The 22,881-nt window shown below is 35.2% G+C and overlaps 1 protein-coding gene across 1 annotated transcript in view; it reads left to right on the plus strand.

Moving 5' to 3' along the window:
- LOC106710886 (peroxidasin homolog) overlaps window positions 1-22,881 on the plus strand; it is a 104,611-nt gene that overhangs the window by 24,445 nt on the left and 57,285 nt on the right. Inside the window, exon 3 of the mRNA XM_014503070.2 lies at window positions 6,202-6,368. Coding sequence (XP_014358556.2) covers window positions 6,202-6,368 — 167 coding nt within the window. The remainder of the gene's footprint in view (window positions 1-6,201; window positions 6,369-22,881) is intronic.

Consider the following 22,881-nt stretch of genomic DNA (forward strand, 5'->3'; position numbering starts at 1 on the left):
AAGGACGAAGCCATTAACAATAAAACCCAACAGTCATTCGGTTTGTTGAACCGGAAACTTTGGTTAATGCGTTACGTCGCTGATAATCCCAAACGGCCCAACTTTTTCCAAAGTCCTTACTCATATAACACGTTGAAAGATAGAAGTGACGCTCTCTGAGAGTCCATTTAGTTTTACGAGCTCAGATCTAGAGTCTGATCCTTATTCCCTGCCCGTCCCCTCCCCTTACATTCCGTACATAGTAAAATGTTACAAGGGAATATCGTAATCTAGTTTTACGGAACACGTCTTAATTTTATGATTATTTCAATAGCGTGTTGGTTGTTATGATTGTTATTAACGGTTTGCGTCGAAACTGTTGGAAACATGTCTCAGTTTGTTTTAAAATTCTAAGTTTCTTTAAAGGTTTTGTTGGTTTATTTGCTCCGAGGGAAATTGTAATAGGCAATGTCATCCATCAGTTTCCGTCACATAATATAACTAAGCGTGACTTCACTTTACTATGATTTGTTAAACTCCGATATTCCGGAGCTAAACCGCAAGCCGCCGCTCGCAGCTCGTATCACATAATCGTTATGATTAGATCTCACAATGAAACTTATTAAGTAGGTGATTCACCTAGCACATTGTGCCCGGGGAGCGGGGCTTGGCTTTGCAAATGAGCTCAGTGAATTTATCGCCGTTCGCTCGTGACGCGGCCGTTTGCAAACACAACTCCAACTTAATATTCGGAATTAGGTTAGAATAGCGAGTGTCGTGTTATGAATACGCAAATCGGAACACATTTAGATGCCCCTCATTTAATCGCTTTATTCGCTTTGTTTATAAAATCTTTTTATTAACAGCTATTTGAAATGAAAGCGACTACTTAACACGGATTTCCAGGCGGAGGAGAATTTTGTTTTTATTTATATTTACATACAAAAGATGTATGTAGTTTACTTACTATTGCTTCCTTAATAAAGCAGAATGACATTTCTCAAATTTGAGCGTGACGTGTTGGTGACACCCTTGTTAGTTGCATACATCGCTTCCACACCGCCGCAGCGCCGCCGTGCCACGTCACTCCGCTGGGTCGGGTGGGCGCAAATCAAATGTTCGCAGTCGTGCGTATTCTACACCAATTCGATTCCATTAGTTTGTTTACTAATTTCACCAAATCTAACTTTGGAGTATTAAAGTTTTGCAATAATATTGCAATTTGACAACTAAGAAATGTTATGCTATTGAAAGATTTGTAGACTACAGTTTTCAGTTAACTCTTTCTGGTGACTAACTCAATACAAAAACAAAGCAAATATCAGACACGGCACATCATAATAACTTTACAATTTTGTTACAATGCAGTAAGAAAGCCTCGTAACCGACACATTTTGCAAAATTTGACAATGAACATGTAAATTTCCATGTCAATAGACAATTCCACACATAGACACACAGGTCCCCATATAATTTAAAATGTAGATATAATCTTACTAGTCTCGTCGCATGTTTACTGTATCTCAGAGGTAATTGTAATTTAGACATGGAGGATATATAGGAGGAGCATGTTTAGTTGTAGTGGGCGAGGTTAGGAGGAGTAGAGTCGTCGTGTGTTCACGAGACGCGGGGCTAAGGGGACGGTCTCACCACTATGAATATTACATTAAACTATTCGGAGATTGCAAGGGACAAGGTATCAGTGCTGCGGGGGTGCGGGAGGGGGAGGGGGAGGGGGGGGGGCAGCGGTAGCAGGATATTAAACTAAGCCTCGAGTACATTTATCATTTCCTAAATACACACCTGTTTAATTTAGAACAATTCTGACAGAGTTATGTATATAATACAACATTTACTGGAATATAAATTTAGCAAACGATTTACTTATTTGAAGTGAGCAATTGAGCAATCAGGCGTATAGATGACGTCACTGCAATACTTCTATATGAAAAAAAAGTTAATCAGCAGGTACTCACTTTAGTTATTTATTTACACTTGTTAGTATTTTACAAATGAATATAGCATTCCACATAAAATATTCGTGAAATTGCGACACAAATCCGGTTGTTATTTTAATTTTAATCGTTGGATAGAGTTGGTTAACGCTCGAATTAATTAAATATGAGTCAGAAAAGCAATCGCGACGCCCCCCCCCCCCTCCCCCCACGTGTAGCGCTCGCAAATCTGATTCATTAGTAACGCCCTTGTTGTTATACCAACGTGTATCCCTTTTGTGTTCATTTTACAAGTTAACAACATATTTAGTAATCATTTCGTATTACTATTTACTGGAGTTGAGCTCTGCTTCTTAAAGTCTTTCCGATTATCGAAGGTTCATAATTAGTTTAGCTAAGATATCTTTGTCTTTAGTAAGGTTAGTTGGGCATCATTCGCAATTCTTCATTAGATGGCTAAGAACTTATCTGGATCTAAAGATCGGAAATCATTTTTCTTGTAAGAGTAACAATACGTAGGAGCAAGCAGGACAAGTGAGCGGAACTTACCTGCAATTTACAGGTAAATATTAGTTGGAAGATAATAAATCTATCTGAAGGCAAGGCAGAGTTTTAGCTTAATGTCCTGTTATATTACGCTCCCGGTCGCTCCCCGCACCCCCTCGCAGTCCTCCGCAGTCCTCCGCAGCCCCCGTTTCCGTAGATCTGGAAAGTTGCTTCCCCGTGCGGTGTGCAGTGTGCGCGGCCAACGCCGTTACGACCTCATAATCTTGTGAGACGTTGCAGTTGCACCGGGATGAATAATTTCTAAAGTATTTAAATTTTCCCCGTTAAAAGCGAGGAAGTTAAGTAAGAGTTTAAAATTCCCATTTTTTATAACTAGGCTTTTATTTAAATCTGTCTTTAATTGAGTTGTAAGGTTAAGATAATGTAGGTACAGTTTATGAACGAATGAATTACGAAATGATATCAAACATAATAACACAGAGACAGGGGAGCTCATATATTAAGTTCCAGACAAATAAATGCCTAATTTTCCTCAAGTCGCTATAATTCTGAATAATGATAGCTCTAGGTCACATTCACACAGCGACAAATTATTTTCAATTGAGTCGCTGATAAATGACGTTCAATAAAGTGGGTGAGCGCAATATGGCGGCTCAGATAACATACCGGGAGGACTACAATATTTTAATTTATTTCCTTATACATTAACTTAACCTTTTACGATTTTTCTTTTTAAACCGTTTTTAAAAAATTGATTTGCCGCTGCTACTAAAGTGAGTTTTCTGTTAAATTCTTGGACTTTTCCTTAATTTATTTGAAAAATTAAAGAAATTTTATATCTTGAAAAGCATTGAAAAGATCTTCTAACTTGATTTGAAACATCTTCTACTTTTAACTGACGTACTTCTGACGTATAACAACAAAGCCTGGCGCAACATAAATTACGTGAGCAGATATAACAATTCTCTTACATGTTTAATAACATTACCCATTCTAAATTGAATAACTTCCAAAATTGATGGTTATTGTTTTCTTCAGCTGGAACTATCACACGTGCCTCGTTAACAACAGCAATTTACATATTTGTGTACCTCCGACTTGCGTAATAAGATCCAGTGTGCGACGCCAGCGCCCTCAACTAATACGGTTCACTAATAGCGGCCGGCGGCAAACTTCTATATGTAATGTACACGAATTGCCCAAACAGCCCGCGGAGCGGCCCTCGGCCCTCGCAATATAAAACAGACCTATAACAACAAATAAACAAGGCCCGAGTCCCGATCCGTTAGTTGGTGTAACTTGCTAACACAAACTGAAATAAATCAGCATCGCGTTTTAGTGTGACGTTAACGTGACGGCAGAAAGCGGGTCGCGACGTGATTGACGCGGGCGGAGACGGGCGCAGACAGCAACGGACGCTCGGGGTAAGCTAGTTTAGATTTAAACTAAATGGGTTAGAATTCAAAATGTATTCAATACGGTCTGTAAAAAAAAACTTACGTGTTAAACATTTCTTTGGAATGTTACTATTCTCATTTTGAATTGGATTTAAAATAGTACGTGTAATAAATAATAGGTTTAATTAACACAGAACTACCTATATTTGCGTTCAAAAAGCCATGAAATGTCAAAGACACTGCGCAGGGCCGGACATAAAGTGGTCACTGACGCAACGAATGCTTTCGACGACATCTCAACATCAAAGAGCAGGAACGGGGGCACTGCAGGCACTGTGTGGTCTGGCTCTTATCAGTCTTGTGACGCATCGTACGATCTGAACGTATGCATTGATTACCCTACGTCGTTTTGATGAAACTACTCTGGAAAGCCTGTGCATAGCGTCAGTCAACACGAACAATAATAAACAATTTATACTTCGTTGCTTTTATCTAAATAAAACTGACATGTTGTTTATAACACCTATGACACTGAAAGGGCATGAATTTAATGACAATTCACTCTTCATAAATATTTACTAGCGAAAAATATTTTAAGAGACAAAAATAAATTTCTTTAAATAACATATTTGTAAATAAAATCTTCAAATTTCATCAAAAACAAAATCCAAACGGAACAAATTATTTGTTGTCTGATATTTTATCTTATTATCGTGAAAGCCTTGAAAATTATTAGAGATAAATTGGGATTGTTTTATTACTTATATAGTATATTATACAATAACTGTTATTGTTAGTGCCTGGGCAAAATAAACATCTTTGATTTTATTATTAAAGTATGTACTTTAAGTAAGTTATTAGGTATAGCACCTTATTGGTCCCATTTGTGAGAGCTGCCGTCATTTAAGTAGAAAAAAAAAACTGTATTTGGTTGTGATTCTGATCGGCCCCAGTTAGCCGCTCATCCATCACGTGCCGCTGATGGCCGATTGATTAAGTCGCCATTGCGTCATTTTTGCTGCGGACAAGATAAATGACCAAAAGTTAGAAGCGACCGAACAAATCTGTTTAATAACATATTAAAAAAGTTTATCATTAGCTTGTTATTCTATAGCTATTACGTTAAAAAATTATATATTAATAAAGTCTGTCAGTAAGAACATACATAGCAACCACACAGTAATATTTTTTCATAATTACATTTATCTGTTATCAATTTTACTAAACACATGTCTTTATGTGCAAGTTTACAATTACATTACAAATATAGCACATGAAACATTCTGACATTAAATGAGAGCTCTTTGCACACTGAATAAGGGAGGTCGTAGCTTGAGAACTCAATCTGCTTGCCGGAGCCACTCACCAAAGTTGGTAACGACGTAAGCGACAGGAGTTTCGAGTCTTATCTCTCGAAGCTTAATTAAAATAGTTTGAGCACACAAAGAGCCCGCTCCGACTTAAAAAGGCTCCTGCGCTAGATCTTTGTCTGCAAACACAACTCCCCCCCCCCCCCCCCCCCTCCGCGCTCCGCTCACGTCCCTCTAGCACATAGCAGCTCCTTTCAATTTTACTTCTCACAACATTCTTTTGTTAATTTGGAATTGCTTTAGCTCCTTAATGTCTCATCGCCGTAATACTGCTTACTTTAATTAGCTTGATAAGACAAGTTGTAATTTTGAGAACTAATGAAACACAATACAACATGTTTATCTGCAGCTGTAGGTACTCTGAACACAAGTGTGACTTTACATTATATCTATATATATATGAACCATGAGAAAGAGTATTTCGCAAGTGATTCAGTTTTATTAAATTCGAACTTTGATTTAACGAAAACCATTTGTTTTTGGACATAATAGTTCCCAGAAGATATCGAACAGTGACGTCTACCGAAGACAGTACTCGGAAACTCGAAGAATCTTTACATTTTATTTAGCCTAAAACATTTTTATACAGAACAATGTACCCAACAAACAATAATCTCCATTTCTCACCAATCACTGATATATTGGTTTCGTTCTTTTACCTTACTTGTTTAACAACGATTTTTTTATTAGGATTATGTTAAATTTAAATCAGATTACGATTCATATGATGTTGTACATAACACAACACGGGACACGCCCACAACTACAATTTCATTAAGCCTCATAATTGAAATAGTTTTAATATACAAAACAAACTCGGCCCTATTTTGTTTCAGCAGTAAACACGACCCTTTATAATTTGTAGATCTATTATCTTTTACGTTAACTACGTTTCAGTTATAAGGTATTACATAACAGAGCAGCCTCGACGAGATTGTAAGAGTTATTTTTATAGATATACTTTTGCTTTAATAGAAAATTCGCTTGTTTTAGGCGCATGCGACGTGGCGGGCGGGGCGGGATCAGTGAACTCGCTGCCGGGCGCGGGCAGCGCGCGCCTCGTGCCCACCTTCGACGCGGCCACGCCGCGCAACGTCACCGCGCTCGTCGGCAAGTCCGCCTACCTCAGCTGCCGCGTGCGCAACCTCGGCAACAGAACGGTCAGTCGACTAACATTTCTTCCATGTAAAATACTCGTAGTATAGAAATTTAGGAAAAGCCAACTGTAGGCGTCATCTGTGTTTTTATCTCCGATACCTACATTTAGAGTTGTAACGTCTAAACCCTCCACTACTTTGCAGAACATTAGAGTATAATTTCCGATTCACGCAGAGTGAGGCGACGAGAACCGCTTTTAATTACTCGTAACAATTACAAGGGAGACGCCGCGTAGCGACAGACATTTGCATAGAGAGGAGGGTTGCTGGGATAAAGCCGCGCAGAGGGTTGGCAATTCCTCGCACTTTAAATCCTCCAACAACAGTTTAAAAACCCAACGCGAGAGGAAAATATAACGCGAGTGCGGCGAGAAGCGGCACTCAAACATCACGTTGAATCACTTACCTCAGTGATGAATCAAATATGAATAGATAAATTTAAAACGTATGTAGTTTCCAGTTGAAACTTATGTAGACCCAGTACTGTCACTTCATAACGACCAGTAACAATTAGTCATCTAGAGTAAACCATGGTTTTAGCGAATATTATCAAAGTTAGATATTGAGTAACGAATACTTCGCCTTCAACACATTGCATAGACTCCGTTCTAATCTCGAAAAAATTACTGCAATTGAAGTGGGAAGAAATTTTCGAAATTGTTTTCAGTAATGTTCATCATAAAAACGCATACAAAATTTTGCTTTAAACATTTACAACTAGCGCACCTCGTGTGAACGTGACCGAGCAAACGCTAAACTGTTCTCACCTCAGTCTAATGAGGCAAAGGCAACCTTCAGAAATAACCATTCCACATTTCGCAACGCTCATACAATATCGGCATTATTCACTCTTTGTACGTTCATTTAATATTCCTTCCTACCTTAAAATAATAGTAGTAAGAGTTATTATACATTTACACCGACACCAGGACTGGGCCACATTGCTCGATTTGAAAACAGACAACTGAACAGAAACTTATACAAGTTACAAACATTAAGAGCCTAAGAAGTTAATACCTCGAAAATACAGTAGCTAAGTGTCTTGTTCTCGAACGACATCGACTTAATCCCAGCTTAAGTTAAGTTCAAGTATAATTTGTATGCTCCTCGACGATCAAAAATGTTACCAAGTTGCGATGCTTAGGTCCCATTCACACAAAGAGCGGGGAGAGCGCTATATGTACGTCGAACTCAATCTCTTGCAAATTCGTAAGAGTGAATGAGATCGCGTGGAGTTACCGCGGTCGCCGCTGTCGTTGTGCACGGGGGCTAAAGACAAGGAAGCTAGGTACCACGCAGAACAACGGAACCAGCATAATGCCTCGCTAGTGTCGGAGCCGGGGTCGGAGCGCTACCTTGCTATTTGCTTATGATAATTACTCTTTATGAATATTCATAAGCGCTCGTCCTATTTATTTGTCGCTACACCAAATATACTTTAGTATGGTTATTTTATGTAAACAAAACGCATCAAAAACTGAGAACTTTCGAAGATCATAATGTTATTAATAACAAGTAAAATACTTAATGAATGGGAATTGCATTTCTTTTAAGTCTAAAGATTAAAAATTCAAGTACGGTAAGGTAGTTGTTAAGATTTTTCTTCTAAAATGTTTCTGCGTAAAGTATATTTTTGAAAATGAAAATCGTAATAGTTTCGCATTGCACACGACAACACAAAAGAACTCGCAGTTATGTTTCGTACGCTACAATACTTTGTGACAAGATTTTTATAAAATAACAAATAATAGAATATCTAAAACATCGAAATACGACAAAAATAAAACTTCCTACTGTATAAACCACTCTCTTCTTTGTTGCTGCAGTCTTTCCAGACTGGTGATGTTCGTCGTATGAACCGCTTCACAAGTCACCACCAAACCCTTCATAATCGCTGCCATATATCTAGTTATTCTCATATTTGGCAGAGATAAACGACACGAAAATCATATTAACTTTTATTACACGGTAATGTAATAAATAATGAGCATAAATGTCCTGAAGTTTACATCATGTGTTTATCATTTTAAGTGAGAGGCGGTATTACTTATAGCGGCCGTTACCAGAAGGCTCTAGCTAAGTTAGGTAAAGACACGTAGCCACAAGACAAGGTACATACGAGCTTTTTAAATTAATGTACAATGTTAACGTACTATGTTAATAAGATGTTCATTTTTGATGATAGGCAAATAGTATATAAATAACTAGCTTTTACCCGCGACTCCGTCCGCGCGGAATAAAAAAAAAAGAAAAAGAAAACGGGGTAAAAATTATCCTATGTCCTTTTCCTGGTTCTAAGCTACCTGCCCACTAATTTTTAGTTAAATCGATTCAGCCGTTCTTGAGTTATAAATGGTGTAACTAACACGACTTTCTTTTATATATATAGATTGGTTAACACTACCGAATGCTTGTGTGTTATATTAATTTAATAAATATGCCAATATTTGCTAATTTTATACGAATCATTTTGTGTTACGATTATTTAAGTATATAAAAGTAAATTAAATTATTTATATATACAAATGTTTTGAAGTAAAAGCGATATCAACACAATACAGACGAGATAATGATTGGCTTTTAGAAACAATGATCCATTAAACATCCGCCCCTACTTTACAGTTATTGGCAACTAAAATTAATTAAAATTACAAGTCGGTCCCTCACCCTGATAACACTAAACATCTAGATATTTCATTAATAGTAATTCGAAAGGGGTGATAGCGCCTCGCAGCGTAGCGTAGCTCAGCGTAAGGTGGCAAAGCAGGAGGGTGAGGGGGTAGGATGCGGCAGTAACCTAACATTTTGTCACTTAAATGACTTGATTTTATAACTTAGTGATACGAAGCCTGGTGACAAAAACTATTGTACACAATCTCGTTACATATCTAATGTTGTTTAGTTTTATGAAGCCGTACATTGTGACACAGAAATAATAAAAAAAGATATTAAAAAACTTCGCATGATAATATTAGGATTATATATATAATGTTTTATCTTTTGTGTAATATTTTTGTTGCCGTAAATGATTCTGTCAGATCAAAATTAATGAATAAATGCCTCGTTGACTCTTAATTGATATATCACCGGCGGCGGCGCATTCCTTCGCAAAACGAGCAAGATAATGCCGGCCGTCGATATTTATTATGTTGGTATTTCATGCGAACATAAATTAACAATTTATAAAAATAGGTGCAGTATATTTATAGCTATAGTTCAATAGAAAATTAATTTAAATCTACTGCTAGTTACCTATGACAAAGTGTTCGTATCGTTGGATTTTAATATAATTGTTCGGTCTTTTGTTGTCATTCAAAATAAACAATTGTTCAATCTGCAACGTTTTTTAAACATGAAGTGCAAACAATACAAGTACATTTTACTGTCCGCAATCATCACGTATGTACGCCGACAACAACACACGATTCATATATTTTTTATGTAAGTTAGAGTCGAAAGCTGATGCAATCCAATTAACTAAGTTTTTTTTTTTACCTAGTAATTGGCTAATGTTTAATTTAAGTATAGACAAGGGAATTATTAGTTTTACGACGGCACTTCAAAATGAGTCATTCATATGTAAAACCGTTCACGTAATGCCACTTTAGTTGATTTCCATTATGAAAATTGAGCGGAAAGCTTATGAAAATTATGTTCCCGCGTGCACTGTCACGTCACGGCTGCGATTTTTTACATATAAATTAAGAGTTTTTTGCGTAGTTTTTATTAAAATACGTTTTAATTTTTAATTTTTCAATGTCAATTTTTAAAATGTATTTTTAAATGATCTTACTTTTAAGTTTTATGTAGTTGAGAATATGCTAGAAGAAAATATTTTGTTATAATTGCAGCCAAAAAATATGTCGTTTGTTTGTCGCCAGATTGTTTACCTTTAGTAAAAATAAAAAATTTGATATTCTTATAGTTCAACTATAAATAAACACACAGATGCCGATTAGAGCAGAAATTTTACAAAGAAAATTCATTTTATGAAATAGTTTTCGTTTTCTCCTTAATTTTTAATCCTCGTGGTTTTTCTATATCAAGTTATCATCGTCTGACTAAAATACTATCCATCTCTTGTTTGCTACCAAAACTTTCAGTTATAAAATTGATTTATTGTGCTGAAATTACATCTGTTTTTTTCAATAAATTTAACAATACGATTTACAAAAATTTGCTTGTTATTTCGCTTGTTTTTTTTTTTTTAATTCATTGTCTAAAATCAAATTTAAATGCAAACATGTTACATAAATATAGCTTAGATGGATACACAAGATCAGTTAAACAATTATTACGTGGGCACTAATTCCGTTCGACAATTACCATTTAATCTAAATAGCAGGTGCTTCTGTAGACAGGAGAGCATGGGGCATGGAGCATGTGGACAGTCGAGCACCGAATTGAGAGTTATGGGCCACTTAGCACAACAGCCAATTTCACTGAAGCTATTTCGCTAATTGATTGCCGTCTCTTAACTATATTAAGTATTCGGCTAACTGTGTCATGCTCTTACATTGTTGTTACTGTCATCTTCACTTTATACATTGTTTGTATTTGTCATTTTATTTATGACATAACTTCAGATAGATTGGAATTACGTATACCTTACACTCTACTAGTAGCAGAAGTCGGTTTTGATCAAGGGCTTGAGTATTGGATGTCAAAGGAAAAATATTCGCGCATTTATTCTTAAGTCATGTTGTAATTCCGAGCACTGTAATTGACCGATAAGATTCTTACTTTTTATATAAATATTATTAATATAAACTAAAAACACAAAAAAATATATGTTTGTTGCCTAAGTTGTCGTATTAATTTAGTCGTAAATGTAAGTAGAAAAATCTTACGTTACTTGTCCACGTTTCAACTCTCATTGTGCTGTGAAAGAAGTTCGCGAGACAAAGTGGTCTCGGCTCGTTGCCACTAAAGTACCTATCGATAACATCTTGCCTCCGTCTGTCTGTCGACTATCGGTTGTCGGACTGTCCGCATTGTTGTCGGACGAGGTGATACTCTTCATTTTAATTTTATTTTCTTATTTAAATATTACAAATACAGTAAAATAAACAAAATCATTGTCTACAATATTACAACGCTCTGTATCGAGCTCTTTGTTCACCTACTTTGACAACTTGTTAAGGTTTTCGTAGATCTTCGTTGTTACCGGCGCGGATATACTATAATTTCTCAAATTATTTTTCTTTATTTCCACGCTCTGTTTTGGGAACTGATAAATTAAAATGACAGCGCAATACTTATTTTACATTTACATAATTTATTTGTTTTGTTATCACTTCATTAATTATTTTTAAATTACACGCTAACGAGCAAACTGTTTTTCTACTGAACGATCACAAGGCTACACGGCCCAGTTGATAAGGGGTCGTTGCCCTCTCAATAGAAGGGTGAACCATTACGTCTACGGATCGAGTACATTAGTTATTTGCTTTGGCCGATGCCGAATTAAAGTACGGTTTAAGCGCGGTTTTATTATTATTTCATGAATATATTTAATGTTAATTGACGTCTACTTATTTTTTCATACAGATAAAAATTTGAATTGTTTCTATTTTGATATTTTACTTTTCGCCGGCTGTTGACTGAATCCTCTCGACCTCAGAAAATAAATATAAGTTGTGCTCGATGATAACCTCACATTTGTTACCTCCATTTTTAAGGGTCTTAACGAAGCTCGACAGTGTAATATTCAAGCTGGTAATATGTCAGACACATGCTTTAACTGTGCTCGTTTCCACACGAAATGTTGAAAAAAACTTTCCAAGGAAACAAAGCGGCGCGGAAAAAGGAACAAAGGGTTCGCTGCCTCATCTCGCATGCGTCAAGTTGCCGGCATTTTAATTGAATCCCTCGCTACTAGCGTTAACTCTGTTTCCGAACACTTTATTAAAAATAATTCATGTCCTAATAACCCCAAGATCAAGTATCAAAATAAGCAAGTATAACATGGATAGGATCAGAATTCAGAACAGATAACGAGCTTTAGATTAAGACGAGTCTTTTATGTCTCAGTACTTATAAATTATTGAGATCTGCAAACTCGTTCCATCATACATAAAAAAACATATTTTGAACACATTATGTAATTGCGTTGCTGATAAAGAAGTACCTATTTTAAAAATTCCTGTCTGTCAGTCTGTCCGCAAGTTCACGTTTGTTTGACAGAAAGGTGATGTTCACGGTAATATTATCTCACTCATATTTTAAATGCGAATGTTTAGATTAGATGGATGGATGTTTGTTTGAAGGTATCTCCAGAACGTTTCAACGGATCTCAATGAAATTTGGTATAGATGTAGAACATAATCTGAAAGAACACATAGGCTACTATATTTTTTTTAATTCCGGGCAAACAGGTAGGCTATATTTTTTAAATGCGCTGAACAGATTGTGAGCGAGCGATCTTTATATAAAAATGTAAAGCTTCGGTAATTAAATAAATAATTCAATGTTATAATTAACTGAAACAACTTGTCCATTTATTTTAATTGGAATTTCTCTTGAGTTCTCAGCGGCGCGGCACTGCGCGGCACGGCACGGCACGGCACTCTTGATCGAATGTGTTCGAGTGTACCTAATTAATGATTATTTCATTAAAGTTATGATTAATTAAACAAATTGTATTGATTTAAATGCAGCATTGATTGAATTCATGAAAGGATATAAAACTTGAAGGAAGTAATTCCATTTTTTAAAATATTAAACAAGTGTAAGTAGGTTTGTATCGGATTGGGAGGTCGACTGTAACCTTTATTCAACGTTGAAAGCGGTTTCCATCTTGGATTACAAATTATTGATTTTTAAAAATGTTTTACCACAATTGAATATATTTTCCGTACTCCAATATTATAATTTTCTTGTAGCGTTAAAACAATTCTTATATTTAACACTGATGAATAATTCAATTTCAGTAAATCGACACTCCCATGAGCCGAATGATATCGGGACGTTGTTTACTCGCATTGGGCAAAAGTTAGAGCGACTCCACACCGATATCGATTTGTTGGAGTGGTAACAAACAATTCCAACACTCACAAATCATAGACAGAATAATTTATTGATAGTTTACAAATGGAGAATTCAATTGTGAACAAAAGTAACATGAAGCGAATTACATAAAACCGAGTTTACGAGTATACCTTTATTACTGCGTAAGATGTAACTTAATGCTTGTCATGTTTAGTTTAAGTCTGAAATGATTTCCTTACTTTCTAAAGACGCAAGCCAAATTAACGTATCAGTTAGCGAGCACATAAGTCAGACGGGATCATTTCGTCTCAATATATACGTCAGGTAGCCGCGACCCCGCCCCCGCCCCCGGTACGGCTACGGTAATCTATTTTCTTTGTCTACAGTTACCCGTGACTCGAATAAATCTCTTCTTCTTGTGAGCCCTCTCAATTAGCTGCCAACGAGAGCTTATTTTCTCGGCCAGTTGTAACGTTCAACAACTTTCCCACCACAAATTATCGACAAAGAAGAGCTTTTAGTTGAAAAGATGTTAAGATACTGATGTCTTAGTTATTAATAACATGTTTTGTTTTTGTTGCTGGGTTTTGGTCATCAAAAATGACTCAATCCAGGCAGCCAGATGTCTGAACCCAAGTCTGAAAACTTACAACCAAAAAGCGAATAGCTCGTTACACTTTAAAGAGTAATTATTTAAGAAATTTGCAAAGACTCCTTTATTTTTTCTTGAAAGGCTTTTGTGTGTTAGAAAATTTGAATATTTTCCTGCGCAATTTTGTTACCGGAGAAAAGAAAGGTCGCCGCGCAGACGAGTCATTGCGTATCTATTCATCATAAATCAGACGTTTTTCCGAAACTTTTTTAAACTGTCAGATTGAGTAAAAAAGTCCCCCAATGTCTATTTAGTTGAACGAGCCGACTAGACGTAGAAATAACTACTGATATAAATATCGATCTTTACACATTAACAAATGTTTTTACATATCCTTAATTAAAATGAGAAGTGGTATGTTTTCGCTGTACTAATATTCCTCTGGGAAACAATTAAGCTACAAACAAAAACGTCAAACGTGAAACTACTTGTCTACATGTAGAACATTTGAAATTACAATCAATATTGTAAGATCTGAAAATAAGTATAATATCTTTTCATAAACAAAAAAAAAACTAGAAGGATTGCAAACTACTAAAAGGACAAAAATATTTTTAGTAATTTTATCTTCGTACCGTTGACAAAAGAGGCGTAAGGAGCATAAAATATCCGTAAGAGCCATCCAAAGACGCCGTGTGCGCGAGGAGTGGCCGTAAGTCACCGCGGAGTGGACGGCAGCGTGCCGGAGACGCCGCGGACACGTCGCGGATGTTGGAACGCCGCCAATGCTTTGAGCTGTGTGCCACACTGACCGGGATAATGCGCTTACATAGCTTCTGTGACCATCCTCTGTTGATACCTTGCTCAATGTTTACACAAATATGAACATTTCACTAATATTGTGTCTTTTAGTACATCTAAGCTTTGAAGGTCCGCAGAATTTTCTTTTGAAATTGCAATAACGCTTTTAAGAAACTTTAACTACAGAATCTATCCTTCAATTTACTTTTTAATGTTCTTTGATTATTAACACAAAGTAAATTAAAGTAAAGTGCATTTCGTTCAAAAATAAAAAAGCCTTATATTCCATGCATGCACAAAATATTTTTTTAAATATTTCATTTCCAATTACCTATACATGCTTGAGTTTTATTATATTCTTGTGAAAAATTACATGAATTAGATTAAAAGATTAAAGAAAATAATCAGTTCGGTTAAATATATATAATAGAAAAAAATACTAAGAAATAAAAAATACACAAAAATTCAATTTAATTTATGACAACCTACATAATGTAATTTCTGAAATTACTAACTTGTATAAGATGTTTACAACAAAATGTTACAAAAAAAGAAATGAAAGGCGCTTTTGTAACTGTGTGTAGTTTACGTATCGCATTATCTGGCAAGTTTTTATCTTCAAAGTTATAATTCTATTTGACAAGAAAGGTTCCCGGCGCGTCTCGCCTCGACTCTCGCCTCGCCTCGTGCTCCAATGAAATCCCGACCGTTCCCCGCAGCACTTACTGCTGTCTAACTTTGACAAAGATTCTTTTGAAAGTCAAAGGCAACAAACTGATAGTAGAAATGCTTACAATAACAACTACTAGGCATATTTACTTTTAAATATGCCTGAATTTTATAGCTCACTTATTTATCATTAAATGTTTTTATTGTATTTGTAAATCCTACACATTTTTAACGTTTGAAATTCATTAATTTTTAACTAATACAATAAATTCAACGTAAAGTATAATTTTCCGCAAATTTTTCTTCCAGACTATTTTCTACATCTGTTTCAAACTTCATCAAGATTCGTTGAGACCTTACGGAGATATCTTCAAACAAACATCCATACATCAACTTAAACTTTCGCATTAATAATTTTAGTAAGATTTTAGTAAGAAATTTTCTTATAAAGTTACTGTACAATTTATTATTTTTTATTATTTAGTCTTAAAGATTTAAATGAAATGGGATTGTTTGTATAGATAGTATAGAAAGATTGTTAGTTGAGCAACATCAACATAAAAAAACCAACTCTGAAGTATAAAACACAAGTACAATTTGCAATCTTTGATTTCATGGGAAAATTCTGAGAAACTTTGTACGTCCATTGAGTACCTAAAGTTCCCGATTTCTTTTAATTTTCACTACTTGTTCTTTATTCTAACGTAAGTTGATATGTACAGTAAGGACATATCTCTATTGTTAGAGGCACTCCATAGGGAATTGCGTTATAATCCGCTTATTATTAGTATCTATTTCTTCACCACAAAGCCTATTCGATGGACAAATGAGTTTGGCTTCAGGAATCCATACAAATGTTTCATTTCATCACCCGCTGGCCTCGCCGTGAAATTTCACCTTTTTAAATAAATGAATAGACAAAATTATTGTTAACACAGACGATTCTCGATTAGAGTTCGCGTCACTTGTCTTCAGTACGTGTCGTCTGGGATTCATTTATTTAGTCAGATATCGATATATAAAAACTCTTAGAATTGAGTGATTTCTATCTCGTTAGTATAATTTTGTGTATAAATCTAGTAGGAATACAATTTTCCATCTCTAATACATTCCTTTCAAAAGAGCTATTTGCAAAAAGAACAGTGTAGTAGTCAGATGCATTGAGAATTCTCTTTTATGAAATATTACAAAAGAATATCCAACGCGTTATCCAAAGACTTCAACTTATTTGAATGAAGTGATTCGTACAATTTGCTAAAGCTTTATTCGGCGGATTAAATAACATTTTGTTTAGTTATTTATATCGATGGCTGTAGATAATTTCTAAATTACTACAGAAATATGTATTTACAGAGAACATATTTACTATCAAGGTGCTGCATATCTGACAATTGTAAAACTTCTTGTATTACTAATCGTATTTAACCAAAATTAAATGTTTTATATTTTTAATGATAATAAAATATCGTGACATAAAATTAAATATAATTATGATAAAAATGGTGAAACGTGTCGCTCCGCTCCGCCGCGCCACGTTCGATATTTAATCAGAAATAATGTTTGCAGATCGCTGCCGTATTATGACAATTAATTAAATGTCGCTAAAAGCATTTATTGGTGCGGTTAATTTGATAAATTGTGTCTGTTTGAATACATTTAAATATCATTATAATTATTGCGATATTCCAAATGCTAATGTAACCTACATTACATACAATATCGGTCGCAGTGACTCAAACTGATGTTGTGATAACAGATGACATGCGACATGCTTCGTGCACTACAAAACTTCACTTGTAGAACACAAGGAGAAAAAAGCGCACCTGACATTGTTGGTTTCTGAGTTACCATGACATTTAACACCAATTTATACAACTTTAATTACATAATTAATTGGAAGCGCTCAGCAGATGAACTCCCGGCAAAAAATGTTGCATCATGGCCACCCTGTCGGTCCACAATAAAGCAAAATACTTGAGAAGTGCTCAACTCGACCTTTTTTAATATTTTACGTGTTTTAGATAACTAAATCTCTCTAGTCTTATAAGTTATTTTTTGTGAACTTTAAATTGTATAGTTTCCCTTCAAAGTGTAGTACTTAATTATAGATGTCGCTTTCAGCGTTATGATGCTGAAGACAATTTCAAGTGCTCACCGTAAAATATCATTTTGTTTGGGGAATTTGAGTAATGAATCCTATTGTTTTGCTTCAAGGAGCTTTTACTGTCTTTGGAAAGGAGATAATTGTATCTATCTTACCACAGACAAAATTGATATTCATTTTCGTAATATATTAATGCTTAAATTACTTAAGTTGTTTTATATCAGTCAATAATATATTTTTTTCATTACAATCAACGATATTTCCAATCTCAGAAAATATATGGTGGTTCCATCACAGGATAACAATATTTCTACCAATAAAAATATATCTTGAATAGCAGCGAAATTTCTGAATTGTTTTTTATATTGTGATATGAACATTATGAGATTTGTTCATCCTTGTGGTCGTTGTCGCGAGCGGGCGGCGCGCTCGTACTCTGCTGATATAATATGTTTTGTTCGGCTTCAACAATTCATAAGAAGCATTCGTTCGGTTAATCCCAATTGATCATTGATTTTATTAATATCTCGGAGAAATATTGTTGGAATTTTCATATGTAGGAAATACGTATAATCCTAACAAAGATGAGCCAATATAAGAAAAGTAAATAATGGAAACTGTTGGGATAATTTGATGGATGTTGATAATGAAAGTGCTCTTGTAAAACTTAGAGTTTTCCGGACCACTATGAAGATTTGTTCCAAATAGTTTACACACAAAGAACATTTCCAAGGTTCTTTGTGAGATGTTTGTTGCCGAATTGAAATGAAAGGGAAATCAAATATTTCAGTCACCATAAGTGAAACTATAGTTATGTATAAAGCAATGCAGGTTATATAAGGCTTAAAATCATACATCATGATGACGGTTCCCTGTTACTCATGGCTATTTATCATCAGCGTGCGACGGGGTGGGGTGCGAGCGGCGCAGGCGGGGTGTTAGGGAGGCTTCGAAGGTCGCTCCGGCCGCAAGACAAGCTGACAGATTTATCGTCCGCACCGACAGGCCGCCACCGCTACCGCCGTCGCCGCGTGGACACCCAATCACACACTACTTAAATGCCTACTGAACGACAGAAAAGGGTTCTTTTACGGTAATATAGGTTCTGATGAGGTAATATATTGTGTCGATTGATTCCAACAAGATAAATGTATGTTTGAAAGAAATAATTAATAGAGTGCAAAGAGAAGAAATCAGATTCTTAGTCTCGGCTACTTTGCTCAACTAAGTAAAAGTACGAATGTTCCTTTGAAAATTACATAAAAATAGAAGAAAAGTTTTTCTAAGTCTGTACGCAACGAATCACCGAGGTATATTCAAGTCAATATCCTGCGTCTAATCAAAAGGGTATGTAAAGTAGGTCGTTATGTAAAACCGAATAAATTGCAACAAATAGGAAACACAATAGAAATGAAGGTTCCGTCTCGAGGTTTTCTCAAAACCTCATTATCAGCCGAGACGTGATCCGATTCGACAACATTCGCAGCTAAATTACAATTTTTCGTAGAATATAACAGTCTACCTGCGAAATTCATACTAACAATAGTTACCATTTTAGCTTATTTCAGTACGAATATAGATATTAAAGCATATCGCTTTATTTACTTAAATTTGGTCACAAAAATATAATACCATTAGGAAATAGATTCCAATTGGATGCTACGAGTTTATGAAAGATACAATTACATTTCCATACTTTGAAAGTACTAAAAATAGCCAAAAAAAATTACGTAATACAAATAAATTTAACAATAAAAAATGTGCACACCTGTACAATGTCTTATTGCAAAAATCCTATGTTAATCAGATATTTGGAAAGTTACTTTAAGTGATTAGCTTTATGTTAATATATTGGTTTAGTTCTTACTAACAACGCTTTGATAATTTACATTAGTTTTGTAATTTTATTATTATTATATATGAACAGATAAGGACAAAATAACCAGAAATTTTTGCAATAAGACATTTTCCATTTATTCGCATTTTGTACAACCTTGAAGTTAATCTCTAATATCTACATCTACTCATATTAAAGAATTAATGGATTGACTAATCCATCAGACCTTATCATAAATCCCGTAAACTGATGTAAGGTCAGGTATGCGGCAAATGATCTCAACTATATCGTTGAATGAAGCGAAAGAGCATTATTAATTGTTATTATAAATTGTGATTTATTTGTTTATTAATGATTTCTATTTGTCTATGAATAGTTTCAGTACTGTGTTGTAAAATATACAATAACAAAGCAGAAATAACATAAAAATATAAATAACAAAGCATAAATTGTGTACTTACTTACAAGTCACGCTACAATGTACATATACCACATTACGGACAAATCTGTTATTGACTTGTTTATTTGTAAATTCTTAGACACATTTCAAAGGTTTCCAAGTCAAGCGGAGGCGAAGAGAATCCTTAGAAAATCAGCTTTTTTCATAAAACCATCGTCCTTTTTAATACTACGTCAAACACTTGAAGCGAACCTAACTTAAGAAGCTTAGTCTGAGATTGTTAACTGCCATTTCTTTGTTTAAGTACAAATAAGAAACTTCGCCATTTAAATTAAAATAAACATTCAACAATAATAACTGTTAAGTTGTCTATAATATAATAAATAAAGTTTATTTCGTTTTTGATGTGAATACTGACAGAAATGATAAAGTAAAACAATACCTTGTTGAGGTATTCAAATAGATTTAGTATGAATCATTCCGGTCTGTGAGATGTTGGCTAGCAAAGCGCACTCGGCGGCCTGAGTGGCGACCAGCGGGCCGCTGGCCGGGCTAGCAACTGGGTCAGGTATCAATTGCAGCCGCAGCCCGCCTGAGAGTCTGAGAGTGTAACAAGCGATATCTGCACGATGCTCCCTACTCTCTGCTCTCACAATGTTTCTTCCAATAACATGTACAAATGCTATCGGGATTTAATGAAATTATTTTCTATCAGTGTCTTGTCTTCTTGTTACCTTGTTTCTATCCTGGTACATTATCGGCACCTACCATTATTTCCCACGATACTTTATAACTAAGCAGAAATGTGACCAGGATAGGATAATTAACCTAGTGGATCGATATTCCGATTTGAAATCATCATCTCCGTTACCATATCTCCCTTCTAATACATAAAAAATCAATAAAAGTCGAGATGAGCCTCGTTGAACGTATGCAAATGGAACTAACGTTGTAAAAAAGTGAAAGAGATTTTCGCAGAATCCGCGCTGTATCGAGATCTTTTTAAAATTTAAAAAGGTTCTCGAAGGAATATTCAACGTTGTATAAAATTCCTGGAGCGTTATTTACTCACAAGGAGCCGGCGGAGAATAGACGCGGAATTGAATTATAATATGATGCATAGCTGATCCCCCCCCACTCCCACCGACCCCCGCCGCACCACTCCCAGCAGCTAGACCGCGCACACCTTGTTATCTTCGAGATGAGAGTGACCTGTCATGTAGTGTCATAATGCTATTATGATCATAGTTAGTTATAATGAAATGCATGTTGTCAAGGCAGCATTTATTGTATATCGCTTATAATATTGTACAATAATCACATTACACATACTTTTCGGTATATTTGATTCCTTCATGTCTATTTATTTCTTGTAATCTCTAAAAACATAATCAAATGTTGTGCTAAAAGTAAGATGAAAAAGCAATATTGAGAACAATGAGTATCGCAAACAAAGCTAAGTGGTAGAAGCAGTCGTTTAGCAAAGCTTTTAGCGGCGCCGATTACCGCCGCGGCGCGGATCGGGAATTGCATTATCTCAGCTGACCTGCTTTCTCTATCGCGTACTTAGCAATAACTGGACCGCTCACCTACAACTAAACACTTATTTACTGATAACATTACCATTTATGTATTCAATAAAACGTGTCGACAAATTAGGACACTGGTACAGGGTGTTCACAATCTATATCGCACTCAACGAAAGCAAAATGATTTAAATTACTTAAATTATACTTTTATCTGAAAAGATCTGAAGATTCCAAAGAGAAAACGTGACCTATTTTTCGTAATAATGTAACGAATGTATTAGACTTTCGAAGGACTTCTTTTCTCTTATAAATCTATTAACAATAAGATGTAAATAACTTTAATACTTAACATAACTCACGCTCGTAACCCAGAGGAGTGGGCAAAGACCACGGACCTCCATTTGGCGCGGTCCTGACACACCTCTCTCACTTCTTCTATATATTCTTACATCTACGCATACATGCATGTCAGTTTAGGGTGCTCATAATGTCATCCTTCTTTAGTATTTCATCAATCTGGACGGCACAATGTTTTTTGTGACAGCCCAACCGACATTTATACAACACATATTTTTTAAATAAAAAGAGAAATAATTAGAAATAATAATGTAGAAGTTTGAAGATAGTTGATGAGAGATTGAGTGCTCTGTAGAAGTTTCCGGCGCGGAATTCCCGCGCAGCACAGTGGCGCCAACTAAATCTTAATTACTATAAACTTTCATCTCAGTTGCTACGGCTACGATCAGCTCTTGACCCAGCTTTTGCACGCAGAAACTTTCTCACTTTGTTAAAACTGAGATTATTGTATGCGGACTTTTATACAAACATCTTTACTTGTTATTTTTCATAACCTTCTTTTTCCGTTATAATTTCATTCGATGTTGTATTCCTTAAAAAAATAAAGTGTCTTTATTACTGCAGAATATTTGTCGTAAGCCTCAGTCTTCTCTGAAAGTATTTAAAAAGAACGATTATCTTAAACTGGGTGCTATAAATTTTACTCAACAATAACGTCTTTCCTGAATGCTGTAGTTATATAAATATGATATTTATTCTCGTAAAAAACTCTCTCCTTGATTTAGAAACATAGTCTATATGTACATACTGGTATAGGCTCACACGCATGTCCATCCTTTAATGTCAGGAAAAAGTGTTGGAGAAAACATCCATAAATCAATGACGTTTGGGGAAAAGCGAGTGGATTATTTTATGAAAGATTGCCAAGATATTGCAATTTATAAATGTATCGCAATAAATTAAACAGTTGTTCTTTATTTGTTTGAGGTATGTATGCCGAGCGTCTGTCTGATTGTGACACACAAAGTGATGGTATCCCACATTCTTGCTTCCATCATTTATATTATGTTTATATAGGAGATAGTTGATTATTGCAAACTCAGAACAGCCTAATCGTGGTAAGAATCCCGTTTCTTACGAACATTATAGACAAAGAAGATCGAAACCTTGCATCAATTTGTTCTTACAAATTCGAATAGACCATTTTTCTGGCATCTTATACTGTAAAATGTTTCACAACGGAAGATAGAATAAAGATATCGCAATATCTTACTAATATTATAAATGCGAATGTTTA

The sequence above is a fragment of the Papilio machaon genome, chromosome 2, assembly GCF_912999745.1.
Source record: "Papilio machaon chromosome 2, ilPapMach1.1, whole genome shotgun sequence".
Classification (NCBI taxonomy): domain Eukaryota; kingdom Metazoa; phylum Arthropoda; class Insecta; order Lepidoptera; family Papilionidae; genus Papilio; species Papilio machaon.